The sequence below is a fragment of the Salvelinus namaycush genome, chromosome 18, assembly GCF_016432855.1.
Source record: "Salvelinus namaycush isolate Seneca chromosome 18, SaNama_1.0, whole genome shotgun sequence".
In the NCBI taxonomy this organism is placed as follows: domain Eukaryota; kingdom Metazoa; phylum Chordata; class Actinopteri; order Salmoniformes; family Salmonidae; genus Salvelinus; species Salvelinus namaycush.
The window spans coordinates 28,902,225-28,918,362 of record NC_052324.1 but is presented as its reverse complement, the minus strand read 5'-3'; the positions used below and the strand labels follow the sequence as shown (position 1 = coordinate 28,918,362).

Sequence of the window (16,138 nt, the reverse complement as noted above, 5' to 3'; positions counted from 1 at the left end):
GAAGTAGTCATCGCAGAATTATTTTATTTTGTACCTTTATTTAACTAGGGAAGTCAGTTGAGAACAAATTCTTATTTTCAATGACGGCCTAGGAACTATGGGTTAACTGCCTTGTTCAGAGGCAGAACGACAGATTTTTACCTTGTCAACTCGACAGATTTTTACCTTGTCAACTCGGGGATTCGATCTTGCAACCTTTCGGTTACTAGTCCAACGCGCTCTAACCGGGGCGGCAGGTAGCCTAATTCACGTTATGTTTGCTATTTCATACAGCCACAGAATAGAACATTTTGTATTCGGATTTCGCATTGTTTAACCTACTAAACTAGGCATAATATTGTATACTGCGCTCAAAGTACATTTTGGTTTCAAAACTTTAAGTCCTACTAACACATTCTTAGTACTGTTAGAAAAGTAAAAATTGATTAACAGGGCCAGAAACTATGTGACTACTACAGAACCCAAGATACAGCATGCCAAAACCCCCTGAAATGTAGTTTTGTTCGTTTTTTTCTTCGGAACACATAGTAAACATGTCATCCTTGGGCCAATCAGTGTAATTTTGTAAACGACGTCTCTTTCTGGCAAGAGCATCATTCACTGAACTTTCATCAAAATGTCTGCGATATCACGTGGGTTAGCTAGACTCATTTCCCTGAGCACGTGTGCCAAATTTCAGTACACAAGTCAAACAGATCAAGAGATGTAAACATGTCTGTTATAGTGCCACTGTGTGGTCGATGTCTTGAAAGTGTTTTAAACACATACCAAACTGTGTTACAATGCGAATATCCTTAACGGATTTATATGTATTTATGTTCCTGACCACAACAACGTGAATGTTTATTGGTACTAGTCTGGAAAATATTGCATTGAGAGACCTTTGTCCATAGATGCCACAGTTTCATGCAGATCGGTCATTCGGTACCAGAAGAGTAGCGTTTTTTACAAAATTCTAAATGGCAGAAAATCCATCACGGCAGACCTAAGGCAAATGTGTTCCTTGTGAGAGGGCTATATGTACCAACTTTCATGTTTTAGGTCAAACAAGGTGAGGGGTGTGACCTTTCAAAGTTAGCATTTCCAGTCTTCTATAGCACCACCATCTGGCCAATCAGTGTAATTTTGTAAATGCTGGATCTCTGGAATGACAAATCATTCACCGATGTTTCTTCAAAATCAGGGCTTTGCTGTCTGAGATATCCCATGTGAGTGTAACAGATGTGAAATGGCTAGCTAGTTAGCGGTGGTGCGCGCTAATAGCGTTTCAATTGGTTACGTTACTCGCTTTGAGACCTTGAAGTAGTGGTTCCCCTTGCTCTGCAAGGGCCGTGGCTTTTGTGGAGCGATGGGTAACGTGGGTGACTGTTGTTGTGTGCAGAGGGTCCCTGGTTCGCTCCCGTGTCGGGGCGAGGGGACGGACTAAAGTTAAACTGTTACATTGGTGCCGTGACCCGGATCACTGGTTGCTGCGGAAAAGGAGGAGGTCGAAAGGGGGGTGAGTGTAACGGATGTGAAATGGCTAGCTAGTTAGCGGTGGTGCGCGCTAATAGCGTTTCAATCGGTTACGTCACTCGCTTTGAGACCTTGAAGTAGTGGTTCCCCTTGCTCTGCAAGGGCCGCAGCTTTTGTGGAGCGATGGGTAACGATGCTTCGTGGGTGACTGTTGTTGATGTGTGCAGAGGGTCCCTGGTTCGCGCCCGTGTCGGGGCGAGGGGACGGACTAAAGTTAAACTGTTACATGACTAACGTATGAACAGACGGAGATCCACAGTCCCCTCCCCGATTTAATTGTGGGGGCAACTATAAAGTATAGACCCACCATAGTGATGTCAGTGAAGAAGTTGGGGACGGGTAACACATTTTAGGGAAAGAACCACCACAAAATCACAATTGTGCTGTCACACAAGTCAAAGCAGGAGTCTTGAGACATTTCCCAGATCTTTTTTCTGGATCCATACACCATGTATTAAAGAACAGAAAATACAAAATGTTTAAAACCAAAAGAAAAAAAACTATTCAGTGTCTATGTACAATTCTTATAAACAATAAAGATTTTCTTAACATTTGATTGTAAATGTGTTGATTGTCTATTTCTGGATACACGTTTTGCAGGTTTTATTCACAGAACTAGATTTTTTTTATATATATCTCTGCTATAATCACCCCCCCTTAACTTCACAATACAAAATATAAAAGGAATTGGTTTAGTGCTTTCTTACACACAAGTCTCAATGAAATCATGAGATTTCAGCACAGGGTTGTAAAATCTAAATATTAATCTACTAGTCAATGGCCTTTACATTCAGACAGTATTTCCGAGTCTTTGTACAAACCATTGGGTGAAAAATATATCCCTGCACTTCTAAAGCTAGAGAGCACCTGGACACACCCACTGCATCTGCACTTTGTATGATGGTGAGCAACAATAATTTGGTACATCTCCCTAGGCACTTGATGTATCTGTTAGTATTTGATGGGTATAAGCAATATGGTATACCATTTTTGGTTATATTTATCCAACCATACCAGATCTATGCAAGTACCTAAGGGATAGGGACAAGGGCTTGATTCTGGACTAGACCCATCTCTCAAAATAGGGACTACAGAAGCAATCCCTTTATCACCAAGACAAAGACAGCAATGTGAAAATAAAATGATAAAAGAGAAACAAAATGGGATTTGTACGTATGATTGCAGACTTCAGAACACAAAATGCGACATTGAATAATATATTAATAAGTCTTAGGTAAAGCCTTTGTGGTACATTTAAGAACTGTCACACAGCTAGCATGCATTGTCCCCCCAAAGTATCCAAACACAAAGTCCATCAGTAAAACGTAAGAACATGTCATGTCTGTACATATCTACACATTGCCTTTTTACAAGGAATACAATTTCAAGTCTTTGTATCAACACAGATTCACAAGTTTAAGATGTCAATGAAGACATTTTCAAGGCTATTAGCTAATTATTTACATGAAACTGTCCACATTTGGGGAAACAATGCAAGGTGAACAAACAGTTGACTCCAATGTTTGCCATAGAAACAGTGACTAGATAACACCTACCTAGGTAAAACCAATGATCATATGCAAGAAACCCAACAGGACACACTCAGGATAGTGAATTATTGGATGGTACATCTTTATGTAAAAATCTATGGACTTCTGTGTCTGACATTCAGAATTAAATACCCCCAAAATGAACTAATTATCCAACTCACAATGCATAGTTAAATTAAGTAAACACTTTTACTGCACTCATTAACACAGTGATGACTCCACGACAATCAACAATTCACAATTAGTTAGTTCAGTCAAGAGAAATAGAAGTAGGCTGTTGTTAGACTGCAACTGGACATTAATTTATGGACCGGATAATAAAAGGCATCCTCCAGTCAGTACTGTGGAAGTTACATAAGTGTTTTTAAATAAGGAAATAATACTTCTAACAATCTTACGCAGGCTGTTTTAGTTTCATTATAGAGGGATACAATTTAGAATAATTTGCTTTGCTCTTTTTTTTTTTTTTGCCGAGTGGTCAAGCTCAACAAACTCCATGATAAACATGCAAACAGCACAACTTGCCTGGGCCAAATAGATTTGTGTTGTGCCAAGAGTATAGGGTAGAAACTATATACATTACTGTAACTGAACACATGACATCTCAAAGCAACACTAATACCAATCCAAAAAACGCTTTCCTTCATAAAGTAAAATATTGCCATTATATAGGCTAATTTCTGGGGCAATAAGAGCGATTTTTAAGGGCACGTTTCAGACAATCTGATGGACAGATAAAGCTGCTCTGATTATTGGGGTGTTAGATTCAGCCTTATAGTCTCTAAATTTAAAAATGTCTTGACCTGTCACAACTCACGAGAATGAACAATGAGAAATGATCATATAATATACTGTTACATTTCTAGAACATTCTCCTCTGGTTTGGCCACTTTGGACTGTTACGGTCTGAGAAAAGCAGGTTGAGTACAAAATAAGCTTCCACAGGAGAAAAAAACTAAGGCAGAGAGGGAGGTTATAACCTACAACGCCTCGACAACAATGAGTGTTGTTGCATTAAATACAAACCCCAGACTCATCTCAGACAAAATAACATTTGCCCAAGCCTGGATACTATAATTACCTGTAAACACTGATATTCAATCAAAAGTACCACTTTAACAATGAACAAACTACATTTGAAACCAGAACAAAGATGTTTTGGCAGCTGACTATGAGTGACAGGATAACTTTGGGGGGGGGGGGGGGGGCAAACAACTGTCTATCCGCAGCCTCGGGCCGGACCCCACTGTACACAAACACAGACATTAAACATCTCAGGACCAGAGAAAATAAATGGCTATATAAACTCTTGAGAAATCAAGATTTTTAGTTCTATACGATAAAGACATCACTGATGTCATATTTCACAAATGAAATAAATGTATATTCATATATATAATTATTAAATACAAATCTAATTCTCCAGCGAGTGAGTCTTATGTACACATGGGAGGGTGGTTTTAAAAGTGGAACTCTGGGGGCGGGGCGGTGGGAGGTCACTCTGACTGGAGCGCCGTGCTGTGCTGTGCGTGATGCCGTGTGTGTGCTCCCATAAGTCCGTTGGGCTCCCCGCCAAACTCCCAAAGTCTGTGACGGACACTGCCATCTTGGTGCCAGTAATACGGTGGTGTGTCATTTTCCGCCGCCCCTCAAAGTCCACTCCGAGGTTTCCCACAGAAACATCGTTGATGAAGGAGTCGGGCAGTGCCAACTTGAGCCTCTTAGAGGGCCGCTCACATTCCTTGGCCCCGCACACCCCACCCAGCTGGCCCAGGTCCGAGTGGTAGAAGCCAGCATCCAGCATGTTGAGACAGTTGGGGTCTCCTCCGTTGGATGGAAAGCCCAGGGGCTCGCCGTGGGCCAGGGACCCCTGGTGGAGGCTCTCCAGAGGAGGGAAACTGTACGAGTCCAGGCAGCTCACCTCCGCTGGGCTGCACACTGTGGCCACGCTGTTACTCAGGGCTGAGGGAGGGGGACACGTATATAAACTACTTGGTTATCTGTGGATTTCATATGTATTGTTTTTAGGACTTATGTAGATAGTATAAAGTTGTATTGTTGTGTATAATATGTGTACTGTAAGTTCATACTGAATACTAGATCTGAAGTTAGGCCTGTGAAAAATATAGTTACCCTGTCAAGGATGATGGGGTCAGTTTGTGCTACATGCAGTGTGGAACATCTGAGACCCTGTTGACTAACCTGTGAGGTCGCTGGCAGTGATGGAGTTGAGCAGGCTGAGCTGCTGCTCTGTGGTGGGCTCCATCCTCACCCCTCCTCCTCCTCCTCCACCTGAGCACACAGAGGAGGAGCTGTCTACTGCCAGGCCATCCGCCTCGTCCACCAGCCGGTCCATCAGGTCCCTGCAGGCAGAGGGAAGATACACCAGGTTAACACACACTCAGCCATAGACACATTCTCCTTTAATAACCATGAGCCACTCCTTTCATGTAGTTGCAAGCACAATAAAATAAAATCTGCAAACACAGGCTTTCATCATATTCAGAGGGAACTCTGTCTACATACATTTGGCAATGAATTCAGACCTCAGTTACTACTGTTGAGCAGAATGAACGATCACTTACGTTACGCCAGGATAGCTGCTATACTTCTTCTTGCCAAAGCGGTTCTGCTGGACGAAGAAATCAAAGCGCTCCGACTTCTTCCACATGTAATAAAATGCCACACATTCAGCTACAGTCCGTGTCTTCACCTGATGAAGGGCAGAAATACATGATAAAGAGAAAAGTTCTACAACATAGGAAGTTAGTGTCACAGGCTTTTTAAAGAAAAGCTAAATAAAAAGTGTCCATATCCTTATAGAAGCTATCAACATTATGATAATTTCTCCACCCTTTAATCAGTAACAGAGAGAGTCCCACCTTGTGTTTCTGTATGAGGTGAAAGTTCTTATCGTATATCTGTAGTGCATGTTCAAAGTTTCTGCATTCATCTTCAGACCACGGCGGAGATTCCTCTGTAAAAATCACAAGGAGTCATTTTCCCTCACAATAGAGTGACATTTATGAGTCTACTAATCATTCAAAATGGTAACTTACCCTTTGAGGATTTCACATGACTGCAATACCGCTCCAATGCTTTGTGGGTATTGTAGTTGCATTTCACAAGCTCATACAGAGCCTACAGGGAGACGACAGAGGAATAGGTGAACAACTTTGAGATGCAGCAGGAGCATATCTAATGTTATGACATCCAGTGAGTCTTAAAGTGATGACTGACCTGCTCATTGTCTCTCACATGAGCTCCTGCTGTGTCACTTCTTGTCCTCTCGTCAGTTGCCCGTGACAACTCCTCACACAGGAAGTCCCTGACCTTACTCTCTGACAACACGTCCGGGGTCCATAGCAACTGGTCATCATCTTCGTATACTGTACGAAAATGGCAGATGACAATCACAATGTTAGACACTATGCAATATTACACTTGGAAACACTTCTAAATATCTGACTGTCAAATGCAACTTTGAGAATAGGTTTATGGGTTAACCTCGTAAGAAAGCCTCCACTCACCCTTCTCATCAACACCATAGTGACAGAGGTGAGTGGGGACCTCTGCTTGGTGCTGCGACCCCACCATTATTTCCTGTGAAATACAAACAGACTTACCCCTCAAAACAGAACATGCAGCACCATGTTTCCACCATCGGCCTATTTTAGGTTGAAGCCCAAATGCAGGTCTAGGTTCAGTTAACCAAAATAAGGTTACTAAACAACTGTAACCATTGGAAAGTAAAATAACTGACCTCCAATTAGTGCTTATGGGAAACCTAATCTTGTATCCTCTTCAAATCAAGTCACCTTTAAAAGGACAGGATTCTTACCTTTCTGGAGTCCTCGGGGCTTGGCCCATCCTCCTCACACTCTGACTCCTTATCACCGTCGTAGATAGTGTTAGCTGACAATGCAAAGACAGAAAGGGCACGCCCCATTAAAATTCTTGCTATACGAATGGCGTCCTGTGCTTATCAACTCATCACGTGACAAGATAAGGTCATATTAAAAGATGGTATGAATGTTTGGGAGGGGATAAATGCTGACAAAACACAAGATAAATAAGTTACTGTTCTTTTGCTTATAATGACACCTGCACTTGACAGTATTTTTGCCATTATTATGAGTTTTCAATGAAGCATACAGCAAGCTAAAATTGGGAAACATTAAGATGCACTATGCAGAAATCGCGGTGACATTTTCTGGTTGCTAAAATTCTAATAGTTTGCCAAATTTCAATTTGTGTGACAAAACAAGCAAGTATAGTGTAGAGAATCATTGTACCATCGAAACCACTGAAATATATTTTCCATAAGCAAAAATATTGAATTTTCAGCTCTTTGAAGCTGGTGTACAAAACCAGCTAAAAGATGCAAAACTTAACAGGAAGCATAGAAATAGCTCACATAGAACATATCTACTGTTTCTTAGACTTGCATTCAATGAGAATGACAAATAACAAAGATAAGCAACATTTTTTTTTTTTTTAATAAAACATAATAAAAATTGTGTTTGAATGACACTGAGGGGCAGTATTTTTACAACTAATGCCGGTTTGCCTGAGGCTGATGCCATGCAGGTGTTTGTACACATGCATATACACACACTCTCATTCAAATAAACGCATACAAGAACACACACATACATGTAATAGTGCCAGACATGCACACAAACATATACAGTTGGCATTGCTGTTATGATTTTAGTTGTCCTTTGTTTTAAATTTATTTATTTATTTAATACTTCTTTTGCATTGTTGTTTGCTGTTTTCGTCTGTCTTTTTCTTTTTTCTCATTAGTTCATTCTCTTGGTCGTTGGTGCATTGGGGGGGGGGGGGGGGGGTTCTTGGGGGTGGGGAATGGAATTAAATGTATTTTTAAAATTTTCTTCTTGGATCTTGGAAGGGGTCTCGAATGGTTGAGGAACAGCTATTGGGGAACTGTGGGGGGGATCTTGGAAGGTTTGGGGTCACGTTCTTTCGCCTGGTGGGAGATCAGTCAACGTGCCCTTGAGCAGGGCATTGACCCTGGATGCTTCTGTGTGTCGCTCTGAATGGGAGTCTGTTGGATGACTGGTATGATGTAGTTGTTGAGCGGCTTCACTGCAAGTATATTGTATGTTTTGGATATTCTTTTTTTTTTTAAACAAACAAAAAACATAAGATTTCTATGTGAATTTGGTTGGGTCGCCCAAAAAGTTATATTGCAGCTTTAATAAATAAAATATTGCAGTTACTCATAACTTTTACACTATAAAGCACTATATGAATCTGCGTTTTGTAATTGCTCTCTCTTGAGCTCTGACAATGTCTTATTTATACCTGAGGTGTCCTAATAAAGTTGCAATTGAAGTGAATTAACTTACATCTGAGTGTTCTGGGGAAGAAGTCGGTGGCCTCGTGGGAAGTGACTGAAGGAGTAAGGTCATCAGCGGAGGACTGTGTCTCCTCCTCATAGTCTCCTGATAGCAGGTCTTTAGCAATCTCCTCCTGTGGAAGAACACAATCACCATTTGTAACGTTAGAAGGTAACCCGCCAAGGATCAATTGACCCTAAAAATTCCAAGTTTGTTTTGTTTCATATCTGTCATAACCACACCTTGGAGGTAATACAAAAGTAAGACACGTATAACGTAATAATAGTTGGGATAGATGGCCTACTGATGATATAACAAATACATTTGACTGAAAACCTCTTTCAATATCCACAAATTTGTCTATACAGTACATGGTGACATTTTTTAAATATTCCCTTTACCAAATCTGATATTGGACTGAATTTTGCTCACCTTGTCCAAAGTCATGTCTGGCAGTTCATCCGTCAGCTCCCCAGAAGAGCTGTCCATGCTGGATCCTGCAGCCGTACTGACAGACGCCTCGTAGCGGTAGATGGCCAGCAGTTCCTCCAAGGGCATGTTCCCCTCCTGTTACAACAAATAGAAATCATATTAGACCATGTCTTTACAATCAAAATCATGATATTTAATGTCTGCTATGTGAAGAATGGTTAGCCAAAAAGTTCCATGACACAGTGTCTGTTTCCATAATAACACAGAACATAGTCATGTATACATTATGCTTCCCCCCCAGCCTATAACATGTTATTAATTGAAGTAGGGAAGTAAGTGGTAATTCAAGCATAGACAGAATTAAAAATATTCCAATAAAAATGACAACTACAATGCCTGTCTAAAAGAAAGGAAACAGTACATTCATTTATATTATTAGCCAACCTAGCTACAGATTGTAACACCAGATAATGTGATTTAATGGGAAAAAGATGTGTACCATTATGCTGGTAATTACAGGTGTGGATATTAAAAAACATCAGAGATTTTTCCAACTAACCTGGTATTGGCGATACCATCTTTGTCCTCGATTCGTGGAAAAAGGAGTCTCATAAAATGCCTGTGTCCAGTTGCAGTGGGTCCATTTGAATTCAGAAAATGCTCTATTAAAATAAATAAAATATTTTGGTTCATGAAGTAATCCAACAATGTGTATGCCGCCATCTTGTCCACTTCAAGTCTTTTCACATTGATCGAGACAGGGCTGTCTGTCATGCAGCACTTTGGGGGTGGACACACCTGTCTCAATTAATGAGAGAAGACTTGAAATGGACAAGGTGGCGACGTACACATTGTTGGATTACTTAATGATCAACATTATTTTAATAGCAGAGCATTTTCTCAAATCAAACGGACCCCGTGCAACTGGATGCATCCATTTTACGAGACTCCTGTTTCCACCAATCGCTAATACAAGCAAGGTTAGTTAATCTCTGCTGATGTTTTGTATACTCACACCTGTAACTACCAGTATAATGGTAAAAAAAGTTGGGTTAAATCACATTATCTGGTGTTACAATCTGGAGCTATAGCCAACCGACCTTCTCTAGATCGGCTATCTCCGAGTTGAAGTTTTTCTCGCCCTCAAATGACTCTTCCTCCTCCAAAGTCCTCTCATCGTCATATTCATGAACAAGCATCTCGGCTGACGGATCGAAGTCATGATCTTCCGACGACAAAGAGCCAACTGTGGAGTGAAAACTATTTTAGAATGCAGTTTAAAGGCACGGTTACAAGGACAACCGCAAATAAATTAAGATACTCTTGGCAAAACTGGCAATGCCACTGCTTGTCAATACCATTGGCGCACCCACAGCATAATTAAATTAATTACATAATTTACAATAATTACTTTCTTAATAAATATTTTATACATGTATTTAGCTACATGGTATCAAAACATTAACTGAATATAAAATGGACATGTCATATTCATAATTTCACATTCAAATTCCATTAAAAAAATTATTCCGACATTACCTGGGCTCGAACTCCCGAAGGAAGCCTGTTTAGAAGAACAAAAATATAATAGCACCAATTAAGCAATTTAAAATCTGTGAATATTACTGTTACACGTTCGAAAATCTTTTTTTTTTTTTACAGCAGACATCGTCAATAATATCCACCAGGATAAATAAATAAACAGAGCTGCATTTTTCCGCAACCTGAAAACACATACCGAACGCACAGCGGTTTATGTTATAGAATTTGAATATTAAGTAGCAATATGATACCATTTGGATGTGGCAAGCAAAATAACATCAAGGCCCCTATATCCAGTTTTGTGTACTGCCAATGCTCTGAAATTAATAAAAAACAATTATTGTTTAGCCTCTGTACACGGTAACCTAAAACTGTGAACAATTCACCAGTTATAGGCGATGTTTTTGTTTTTACACAAGAACCGAAAAACACAATCGCAATTAATTGCAAATCAAGTCTATTTATTTTTCTTCCCACATCAAATTGGCGTTTGAGTATGCCCAGTAGACGTTAGCAAAGCAGCTGAGAACGAACAGGCCTTGTCGTGAAGGATCGGTGTATACATTCAAACATATTTTAGAGGGATATTTGCGGCAATTTTGACACAAAACCACAAATATAGAACAAAAACATCTTAATCTATGTAATCGATTACATTTAAATAGAAAGTTAGCAACACACATTTTCTAAACATCGATTTAAAATCTGATGCTTCTCCCCTGTTTTCCCTCTTACCTCCGCCATATTGGTACCTTTAGCTCGTTCCAGCGCAGTACCCGGATAGAGTCTCTGAACCAATCAGAGATCCAGGTAACAGTAGTCGTGACGTCTTTAAAACTAAAGACTGGTAGGCTAACTACCGTCAAAATCTAGCCAGGAATGTTACTGTAAAAATTGACTGGGATAAAAATGTACTGATTGGCAAACGTTCAATTGGTTTGTATTAATTTGAGATCCGTCAGAAACCACTATCCAAGCAGATACTGTTGAATAACTTCTGAAATTACTATTCATAATGTTGAATTTCCTTTTCCTTGAATAGATGAAAATCATGCAATTTACTAAATGTACTAGAACTAAATCAGACAATGTCAATTCAGGTAAACCAGTTAACAGGCCATTTCCATAGTCCCTACCCTTTGCAGACCCAAATTACAAAACCAGCAGGGGGCACAGCTGAACTACTATAGATCGAGTCTCTCTCTCTCTCTTATTTATATATATAAATATATAATATATAAAGCTTCAGCGTGTAACTCCATCCTATATATATATATATAATCTCAATCGCTGGTTGAAAACTGTTTTCTGCCCCTCCCAAAAAATAGAATTTGTATATATATATATATATATATATTTAAGAGGCTTTATTGGCATGGGAAACATATGTTTACATTGCCAAAGCAGGTGAAATAGATAACAAATTAACAGTAAACATTACACTTAGAAAAGTTCCAAAATAATAAAGACATTTCAAACGTCATATTATGTCTGTATACAGTGTTGTAATGATGTGCAAATAGTTAAAGTACAAAAGGTAAAATATTTTCACCCAATAGATATGGGAGTTTATCAATATTGGATTTGTTTTCGAATTATTTGTGGGTCTGTGTAATCTGAGGGAAATGTGTGTCTCTAATATGGACATACATCTGGAAGGTGGTCAGGAAGTGCAGTTCAGTTTCCACCTCATTTTGTGGGCAGTGTGCACATAGCCTGTCTTCTCTTGAGAGCCAGGTCTACTTTTGGAGGCTTTTCCCAATAGGAATGCTATGCTCACTGAGTCGTTCCTTAATTTTGGGTCAGCCCCGGTGGTCAGGTATTCTGCCACTGTGTACTCTCTGTTTAGGGCCAAATAGCATTCTAGTTTGCTCGTTTTTTTTTGTTAATTCTTTCCAATGTGTCAAGTAATTATCTTTCTTTTTTCTCATGATTTGGTTGGATCTCTCTGTAGGTGATGGCTTTGTTAAGGATGGTTTGGGAATCGCTTCCTTTTTGGTGGCTGTAGAATTGAATGGCTCTTTTCTGGATTTTGATAATAAAAGGGTATCGGTCTAATTTTATTCTGCATGCATTATTTGGTGTTTTACGTTGTACACTGATGTTTTTGCAGGATTCTGCATGCAGAGTCTCAATTTGGTGTTTGTCCCATTTTGTGAATTCTTGGTTGGTGAGCGGACCGCAGACCTCACAACTATAAAGGGCAATGGGTTCTGATTCAAGGATTTTTTAGCCAGATCCTAATTGGGATCTCAAATTTTGTGTTCCTTTTGATAGTGTAGAAGGCCCTTCTTGCCTTGTCTCTTAGATTGTTCACACCATTATGGAAGTTACCTGTGGTGCTGATGTTTAGGGCTACCGACGTTAAGGGCTACCGACGTTAAGGCTAATCTGAAGATGGTGCTGGCTAAAGCTAAAACTGGCGAGTGTAGAGAGTATAGGAATATTGTTATCCACGTCGGCACCAACGATGTTAGGATGAAACAGTCAGAGTTCACCAAGCGCAACATAGCTTCAGCGTGTAAATCAACTAGAAAGATGTCGGCATTGAGTAATTGTCTCTGGCCCCCTCCCAGTTAGGGGGAGTGATGAGCTCTACAGCAGAGTCTCACAACTCAATCGCTGGTTGAAAACTGTTTTCTGCCCCTCCCAAAAAATAGAATTTGTAGATAATTGTCTCTCTTTCTGGGACTCACCCACAAACAGGACCAAGCCTGGCCTGTTGAGGAGTGACGGACTCCATCCTAGCTGGAGGGGTGCTCTCATCTTATCTACGAACATAGATAGGACTCTAACTCCCCTAGCTCCACAATGAAATAGAGTGCAGGCCAGGCAGCAGGCTGTTAGCCAGCCTGCCAGCTTAGTGGAGTCTGCCACTAGCACAGTCAGTGTAGTCAGCTCAGCTATCCCCATTGAGACCGTGTCTGTGCCTCGACCTAGGTTGGGCAAAACTAAACATGGCGGTGTTTGCCTTAGCAATCTCACTGGAATAAAGACCTCCTCCATTCCTGCCATTATTGAAAGAGATTGTGATACCTCACATCTCAATATAGGGCTACTTAATGTTAGATCCCTCACTTCCAAGGCAGTTATAGTCAATTAACTAATCACTGATCATAATCTTGATGTGATTGGCCTGACTGAAACATGGCTTAAGCCTGATGAATTTACTGTGTTAAATGAGGCCTCACCTCCTGGTTACACTAGTGACCATATGACCTAGTGACCAGTGACCTCCGCCTCTGCGCATCCCGCAGAGGCGGAGGTGTTGCTAACATTTACGATAGCAAATTTCAATTTACAAACAAAAAACAGACGTTTTTGTCTTTTGAGCTTCTAGTCATGAAATCTATGCAGCCTACTCAATCACTTTTTATAGCTACTGTTTACAGGCCTCCAGACTTTAACTTTTTATGGCTGCAGGGGCAGTATTGAGTAGCTCTGATTAAAGGTGCCCATTTCAAACGGCCTCGTACTCAATTCTTGCTCGTACAATATGCATATTATTATTACTATTGGATAGAAAACACTCTCTAGTTTCTAAAACCGTTTGAATTATATCTGTGAGTGAAACAGAACTCATTTGGCACAAACTTCCTGACCAGGAAGTGGAAAGTCTGAAATCGAGGCTCTGTTCTTCTTCCTGCCTATAAATGGGCATGATACGTAAGAGTCTACGTGCACTTCATAGACCTTCCCCTGGATGTCAAGAGGCTGTGAGAGAAGAAATTTAGTGTTTATCTTGGTCTGAAGTGGAATACAAGCTCTTTGTATGACGTGTCCCTCATTTCCGGTACTCTGGGGAGCGCGAGGTGGACAGTGGGATTGCCTTCTGTTTAGCTGCCGTTATGGACGACTACTATCTCCGGCTTTGATTTTATTTGATACATGTGACCATATCATCGTAAAGTATGTTTTTTCAATATAGTTTAATCAGATTATTGAAATTTTTTCAGGAGTTTTGCCGTGTTCCGTTCTCTGACTTTGTTGACGATGGAGAGATCCGTGCCACTTGGCTAGTGCGCGTGCTAAATCAAGAGGGAAAGTTGCCGTTCTAAATCCAAACAACGATTGTTCTGGACAAAGGACACCTTGTCCAACATTCTGATGAAAGATCAGCAAAAGTAAGAAACATTTTATGATGCTATTTCATATATCTGTCGTACATGTGAACTAGTCGTGGGCGCCCACCGTTTGGGTACTCTAGCTATACCGAAGCTGCATATCGTAATGAAGTTATTTTTAGAATTCTAACACTGCGATTTCATTAAGAACTAATGGATCTATCATTTCCTATACAACATGTATTTTTTAGTTATGTTTATGAATAGCTATTTGGTCAGAATATTTGTGTCAGAAAAAGTGTCAGGAAAAATCCGGACGTAGTGGGAAAAAGTAGCTAAGTTAGCACAATGTGTAACCATTGATTTCAGCTCTAAATATGCACATTTTCGAACAAAACATAAGTGTATGTATAACCTGATGTTATAGGACTGTCATCTGAGGAAGAAAATCAAGGTTAGTCAAAAATTATATATCTTTTGCTTGTTTGTTACGATCGCTTACTTTTGCTACTGGGAAATTGCTTGTGTTTTTGGCTATTGTGGTAAGCTAATATAACGCTATATTGTGTTTTCGCTGTAAAACACTTGATAAATCGGAAATATTGTCTGGAATCACAAGATGCCTGTCTTTCAATTGCTGTACACTATGTATTTTTCAGAAATGTTTTATGATGAGTATTTAGTTATTTGGCGTTGGTGTCTGTAATTATTCTGTCTGCTTTCGGTGCAATTTCTGATTGTAGCTGCAATGTAAACTATGATTTATACCTGAAATATGCACATTTTTCGAACAAAACATAGATTTATTGAATAACATGTTATAAGACTGTCATCTGATGAAGTTGTTTGTTGGTTAGTTTGGTTGGTTCTTGGTTAGTTAGGTTGGCTTTGTGCATGCTACCTGTGCTGTGAAAAATGTCTGTCCTTTTTTGTATTTGGTGGTGAGCTAACATAAATATACGTGGTGTTTTCGCTGTAAAACATTTTAAAAATCGGACATGTTGGCTGGATTCACAAGATGTGTACCTTTCATATGCTGTATTGGACTTGTTAATGTGTGAAAGTTAAATATTTAAAAAATATATATTTTGAATTTCGCGCCCTGCATTTGAGCTGGCTGTTGTCATAAGTGTACCGACGTCGGGCTTGCAGCCATAAGAACTTAATATTCACATGGAAAAGTCCACAGACCCACTCCAAAAGGCTTTCGGAGCCATCATCGACTCAGTGGGTTTTGTCCAACATGTCTCCGGACCTACTCACTGCCACAGTCATACTCTGGACCTAGTTTTGTCCCATGGAATAAATGTTGTGGATCTTAATGTTTTTCCTCATAATCCTGGACTATCGGACCACCATTTTATTACGATTGCAATCGCAACAAATAATCTGCTCAGACCCCAACCAAGGATCATCAAAAGTCGTGCTATAAATTCTCAGACAACCCAAAGATTCCTTGATGCCTTGATGCCCTTCCAGACTCCCTCTGCCTACCTAAGGACAAAAATCAGTTAACCACCTAACTGAGGAACTCAATTTAACCTTGCGCAATACCCTACATGCAGTCACACCCCTAAAAACTAAAAACATTTGTCATAAGAAACTAGCTCCCTGGTATACAGAAAATATCAGAGCTCTGAAGCAAGCTTCCAGAAAATTGAGACAGAAA

At 40.0% G+C, this 16,138-nt stretch overlaps 1 protein-coding gene across 1 annotated transcript; it reads right to left on the bottom strand.

Annotated features, from left to right (window-relative positions):
• Positions 1–1,928: 1,928 nt before the first annotated feature.
• On the bottom strand, positions 1,929–11,195 carry mier3b (mesoderm induction early response 1, family member 3 b). The gene is given in 14 exon segments (XM_039013634.1): positions 1,929–4,644; positions 4,647–5,027; positions 5,268–5,428; positions 5,651–5,778; positions 5,948–6,042; positions 6,125–6,206; positions 6,306–6,454; positions 6,596–6,668; positions 6,907–6,980; positions 8,441–8,564; positions 8,864–8,998; positions 9,964–10,109; positions 10,403–10,427; positions 11,141–11,195. Coding segments are annotated over 14 exon segments (1,665 nt in total). The 5' UTR covers positions 11,150–11,195; the 3' UTR covers positions 1,929–4,561.
• Positions 11,196–16,138: the final 4,943 nt, after the last annotated feature.